This window comes from Boleophthalmus pectinirostris, unplaced genomic scaffold, assembly GCF_026225935.1.
Source record: "Boleophthalmus pectinirostris isolate CB_2022bp ecotype Guang Dong unplaced genomic scaffold, ASM2622593v1 HiC_scaffold_21, whole genome shotgun sequence".
Taxonomy (NCBI): Eukaryota; Metazoa; Chordata; class Actinopteri; order Gobiiformes; family Gobiidae; genus Boleophthalmus; species Boleophthalmus pectinirostris.
Window position 1 is genome coordinate 38,124,607 of NW_026571175.1, and position 6,000 is coordinate 38,130,606.

The 6,000-nt window shown below is 51.6% G+C and overlaps 1 protein-coding gene, 2 non-coding genes and 1 pseudogene across 3 annotated transcripts; all 4 read left to right on the forward strand.

The window, feature by feature from the left end:
- The first annotated feature begins 2,872 nt into the window (after positions 1 to 2,872).
- Positions 2,873 to 4,477, forward strand: LOC129410075 (uncharacterized). Its single transcript, XM_055157258.1, has one exon. The coding sequence runs from the start codon at positions 3,477 to 3,479 to the stop codon at positions 4,173 to 4,175; it is 699 nt and encodes a 232-aa protein (XP_055013233.1). The 5' UTR covers positions 2,873 to 3,476; the 3' UTR covers positions 4,176 to 4,477.
- A 166-nt stretch (positions 4,478 to 4,643) lies between these two features.
- On the forward strand, positions 4,644 to 4,823 carry LOC129410204 (U2 spliceosomal RNA; annotated as a pseudogene).
- A 491-nt stretch (positions 4,824 to 5,314) lies between these two features.
- On the forward strand, positions 5,315 to 5,428 carry LOC129410217 (U5 spliceosomal RNA). Its single transcript, XR_008632774.1, has one exon. It is a non-coding gene; the product is annotated as a U5 spliceosomal RNA (small nuclear RNA).
- A 346-nt stretch (positions 5,429 to 5,774) lies between these two features.
- On the forward strand, positions 5,775 to 5,938 carry LOC129410195 (U1 spliceosomal RNA). The gene has a single exon (XR_008632757.1). It is a non-coding gene; the product is annotated as a U1 spliceosomal RNA (small nuclear RNA).
- Positions 5,939 to 6,000: the final 62 nt, after the last annotated feature.

The following is a 6,000-nucleotide window of genomic DNA, read 5'->3' on the forward strand; positions in this document are numbered from 1 at the left end:
AATCTTTTGCCAACAAACTGAAGGCCGGTAGACCCGAAAATGGACAAGGTGGAGGACCAATTGAGTTAATTGGAGAGGAGGGGCTGGGAAATTCAAATCTCCCGCCAAAACCCCTGATTGGAGGAGAGGAGCAGGGGGAGGCGGGAGAAGGGGTGGGGCCTGGGGAGGCCCCTCCGCGCAGGTAGGGGAGGGGGAGGCCCCTCCCGCGCAGGTGGGGGAGGGGGAGGCCCCTCCCACACAGGAGGAGGAGGGGGAGCAGGGGCCTGCGGAGGCCCCTCCCACCCTGGAAGGGGGGTCGGAGGAGGTCCCGCCCACCTGGGGAACGGAGAGGGAGACTGTCTCCCCTGAGACCCAGATCGACCTGGTGGACGTGTTGGGGGGCGGTTCCCCTCTAGACCCCCTGAACGAGTGCCTGGACGCCCTCCTCGCCCACACCCAGTTACCCAAGAGGCCCCTGTCAGAGTCGTCCTCCGAGAGTGTCCTACTCTCGGAGAAGAGGGGGAGAGTGGGGACTCTCTCAGACAGTGACTCTGTGGAGGATCCCCGAGTCTTCCCCTCCGGCTCACCCAACGAGGTCTCGTTCCTCTCTTTCGCTCTGCAATCAACTCCGCGAGACCTGCCCGTCGGGAGGCAGAGGAGGAACAAGCCCAAAGCTCCTTCCCCCTCCCCCACGAGGAGGAAGGCAGGGGCGAGTTCACAAGGTCCTTCATAACGGCCTGTTTTAACCGGATTTTAATTGTGTTTTAAGTGGTTTTACTGTAAGTCTCTTTTAGTCTTTTAAAATGACGTGTCTTCTTTTAACCATACTCATGGCGATGACACTCTCTACCATCAATGTGAGAAGTGTTAAGTCTAGAGTTAGAGCCCAGAGTATTTTATCCCACCTCCGCACTTTTAATTCAGATGTGTTTTTATTTTACAAGAATGTGCACTGCCGTTTTTAAAACACTACAGGGACTGGGAGGGGATGTGGCCACACCCGTCGTTATGGAGCGGATCCAATGAAAAATAAAAACGACGGGGTGGCCATTTTAATCAAAAACCCCCTGGTGACGGTTAAGGGCAGCACTGTGGTGAGAGACGGACGGGCACTTTTAGTACATCTGGATTTTATGGGGAGGGATTTTAGGCTCTTAAATATTTATGGTTTTAACGAAAAACATTTTAGACACGAACTTTTAGAAGACCTGCAGTCCCACATGCTGGGCACGACCCCCCTTATTTTAGCGGGTGATTTTAATTGTATTTTAACAACAAAAGATAGGAGAAAGACAGGAGATGTTAAATTAGACAAGACATCGGTTTTATTGCAGGGTTTAGTTAAGGATTTTAAACTACAGGACTGTTTCAAAACCCTGCATCCTAGAGAGGAGGGCTTCACCTGGGTCAGTGGTGACGGCACCAGAGCCTCTCGCATTGACTACGTTTTTACCAGGGATTGCCCACCCACCGATGCTACATTAACCCCTGTCTTTTTCTCAGATCACCTGATGCTGTCCTGCACCCTTTCACTCTCCTCTGGTGTGACTGTAGGAAGTGGTCTGTGGAAGCTCAACTGCTCCCTGTTTAAAGACGCTGATGTAGCTCGTCAGTACAGGGAGCAGTACCAAGAGTGGCAGACCCTTCAAGACTTGCACGAGACACGAGCGCACTGGTGGGAAATGGTAAAGGACAGGACTCGACACTTTTTTAGAAGGGTGGGTCGTGAAAAAAAGAAAAAAGAAAATAACCGCATGTTGGGACTGCAGAGACGCTTACAGCGTTATTTTAATCTTTTAGAATTTGGTTTTAATGTTACAGATGAAATTAAAGAAATTAAAAAGTGAAATGTCAAAGTTGGCAGAAACAAAAAGTAAGGGAATCATTTTAAGATCAAAAGAAAGAGAAGTAGAGGAAGGTGAAAAATGTACCCGCTACTTTTTTAAGAAAATTTTAAACAAAAGTAAAACGTTTTTAACATTAAAAAAGGAAAACGGGACAGAAACAAAGAAAATAGAAGAAATTAAAATGATAGTAGAAAAATTTTACACAAACCTCTACAAAGAAAAAGAAATTGATTTTAATTCTCTTACTGAAGTTTTAAAGTCCACCGAAAAAATTTTAACAAACAGTGAGTTTTTATCCCAAGATTTTACCCTTTTAGAACTGCGAAAGTGTTTTAATAGTTTTAAAAGGGGCAAATCCCCGGGGGCCGACGGGCTCCCGGTGGAATTTTATCAATGAATTTTGGGATATTTTAGCAGACCAGATTTACTCACTGTTTTTTAAATGGACTTTGGGCGACTAGGTCAACTACCCGACAGTTTTAGAACAGGGATAGTGACCTTACTCCCCAAAGACAAAGACAAGACGGACTTGACCAACTGGCGACCGATCACTCTTTTAAATGTTGATTTAAAAATTTTTAGTAAGATTTTAGCCTCACGTCTGTCCATGTTTTTAGGGGATTTGATTCACCCGGATCAAGGCTGTGCCGTCCCGGGGAGGAGGATCACCGACAGCCTCGTACTGATCCGAGACACCATCTGTTACGCGAGAGACAGAAACATTCGGCTAGTAGTCCTAAATTTAGATTTTGAGAAAGCCTTCGATCGGGTCTCGCACCAGTACCTTTTCGAGGTACTGCGAAACGTGGGTTTACCTGATAGGTTTATAGAGTGGGTGGGACTGCTATACCGAGGGATCAGCAGTAGATTTATTGTAAACGGGCATCTGACAAAAGCAGTGCAAATCAACTGCGGTGTCCGTCAGGGTTGTCCGTTATCTGCCCTCCTGTACATTTTATGTATCGAACCGTTGGCACAGCTCTTGAGAAGGGACCAACGAATCAGGGGGGTGGGCATCCCGGGTGGGGGGGGGCTCACCACAAAGGCAATTTTATACATGGATGACGTGAATATTTTATGCACCGACATTTTATCTGTAAACAGGACTCTGGACTTAACGGACTTTTTCGGACTGGCCTCTGGGTCGAAGCTCAACAGAGCTAAGACCCAAGCCCAACTGTACGGACCATGGACCCCCGACGAGACTGCAGGACTCCCCCTTACCGTGACCCCAGGACATAAAATACTGGGAATCAGGTTCGACCGGGAGGGGGGCGGGAGTCTAAATTGGGCCGACATTACAGGGAAAGTTAGGAAAAGACTGGGGTTCTGGGCACTTAGAGGACTGACTATGGAAGGGAAGGTTTTAATCGTGAAAGCCGTGATTTTACCTCTGTTTTTACTAACCTGTTCTGTTTTTATTCCCCCCAGAGCCGTGTTTTAACATGGGAAAAGGAAATTTTTAAATTCATTTGGGGGGGCAGATGGGAGAGGTTGAGGAGGGAGGTCCTAAAGAGACCAAAGGAGAAAGGAGGCAAGGGTGTCCCGGACCTCCCCCTCTTCCTCGGAGCAGGATACACGGCAGCGCACATTGCACTTTCCCAGGACCCATCCAGAAATCCAAAGACTACTGCCTTTGTGAGATTCTGGATGGGTTCCTTTTTAAGAAGGAAGAAGTTTTTATCGACGGACCTCCGAGTGCCAGTGTCTTTTAGCCTACCTTGTTTTTATGCTTTTATACCCACCTTTTTAGAACGTTTTAAATTGACACATGAGGGTTTGCAGGTTTTATCAAAGCATAAAGCAATGATCTCTTCTGTGCAGGAGCGGGATCCCGTGAGTCCGGTGCGCGGGCTCACACTAGGGGAGCCCACAACAGTTTGGCGCAACGTCAACCATCCTGCTCTCCCGAACAGACTCCGGGACCTGTCCTGGCTGGTTGCTCATGAGGTTCTCTCGGTCAGGTCCGTCATGCACTCCCGGAGGTTATCCCTGACCGCAACCTGCCCCCGGCCGGGTTGTGGCGCGCCCGAGTCGGTGAGGCATCTCCTCTGGGAGTGCAGTGCTGCCAGAGATCAGTGGGCTACAGCCGGCACCTTACAATTCCCGTACCTACCAGCAGGGGAGGTCCTTACAGCACAGCTGGTGCTGTACGGGGTGGGCCTAAGTCCGACCACTCCCAAAAAGGACTTCACAAGGATCTGGCTCACCCTCGCCGCCATCAAAGACGCCATGTGGACCTCCAGAAACCTGCTGGTAGGAAAGCACATGCAGATCCCCCCCGTGGCTGTGATCCGGAAGGCAGCAGCTACGGTCAGTGAGACCGTAGCTGCAGGCGGCGGGCCCTAGGACACAGTCACAAAGAAGAATCGCCTCTGTGCTCATTCGGATGAAGGTGACCGGAGCCTTATCTCGAAGGTCGAGGTCGCAGCGGCCTGGCTCTCCGGGTGCGGTCGGAGGGAAGGAGCATCGGAGAGGACCTCCTCTGAGCGGGACGGGTCACCGAGAGACCAAATGTTCGGGAGAGCAGGATGAGTCTCCTTGATAGGGACTCACCCCGCTCCTGTACAGAGAGACTTTTATCACTGCACCCTCTTTTAATGGACTTTTAAATTGACACACTTTTATGGACATTGTTTTTACACCAATTTTAACCGACACAACTGTTTTAGCCTTTTACACTGTTTTATTGTGCTTTTACTGTTGATGTGAGTTTTTATTGTGTGTATTAAAATGTGTTTTTTTACAATGTCTTAAAATGGAAACTGTAAACTGAAATTGAAAAATGAATATATTTACTTGTAACGTGTGTCAATAAACCCTTTTTCGAAAGAAAGAAAAAATCTGTTCTTATCAGTTTAATATCTGATACGTCCCCTACCCGGGGACCATGTATTAAATTGATTTTTGGAGCAGGGAGACGGAACCCGGGGCTCGCTCCGTCCGCTCCACGCATCCGCCCGGTATTGCAGTACCTCCGGGACCGGTGCGCCTCTTCTCTCAGGTAAATATAAAACCGCCGTCTCCTCTCTCTCTCCCGTCCTCTCGGCCCGTGTCCCGTCTGCGCGTGTTTTCTCCGTCTTTCCGGGTTTATTTGTCCCCCTCTTTTCCCGCTCCTGCCTGGTTTTCTCTACTCTTTCCCCACCGCCCGCCTCCTGCATTCATCCAATGTTTTTTCCCTGTCAGGCTGGCAGCTTGCTTCCTTCCTTCCTTCCTTCCTTCCTCCTTCCTTCCTTCCTTCCTTCCTTTCCTTCCTTCCTTCCTTCCTTCCCTCCCTCCCTCCCTCCCTCCCTCCCTCCCTCCCTCCCTACTTCCTTCCTTCCGGAGTCCTCCTGTAGCCACATTGCTCTTCCCGCTGCCCACGCCTTGTGCAAACGAGTTGCTGTAGCCTACGCGAAAAGAGAGCCCTTTGCCCCCCCGCCCGCCCGCCCGTGACGGGTGGGCGGGGGCCCGGCCTGCTGGCCGGCGTGCGTCCCCTCTGGCCCGACACTCTTGTTTCTCTTCAGATCGTACAAATCTTTCGCCTTTTACTAAAGATTTCCGTGGAGAGGAACAACAAGAGATTATCTCAATTTTTGAACGCCCCGTCTCGCGGCGGGGCTTTGCGCCTCTGTCCAAAGTAACTTTCCGTCCTCCGCGCGCACGGCCGTGCCGTCCGCTTAGCCGGTCTTTCGGCGTCGCGTGGCCTAGGTCTGGGCCTAAATGTCGTCCCGGCGGTGCCCGTTTGACTTTTTCCCTCGTCCGCGCGAACGTTCACGTGCGTTAGTTTGCCGCTAACCAGAGGCCGCTGGCTTCGGGGGAGGGCGGGCGGGCGGGCGGGCGGGCAGGCAGGCCCGAGAGCTCCTCCTCGGGGTCCGCCCGCCCGCTCTCGGCCATCCGGACCCCGCGGACCGTCCCCGGGCGGCCGCTCCGCCGGGAGCAGGGGCCGGGCTCCGGGAGTAGCGCCTCATACTTACCTGGCAGGGGCGACACCGTGATCACCCAGGCGGTTCGCCCAGGGCGAGGCTCGTCCATTGCACTCCGGAAGTGCTGACCCCTGTGAATTCCCCAAATGTGGGAATCTCAACTGCGTAATTTCTGGTAGTGGGGGACTGCGTCCGCGCTCTCCCCTCATCTCTCCTGTCCAAAGAAACAAGTGTGTCTCTCTCTTTCCCTCCTCCCCCCTCCCTCCCCT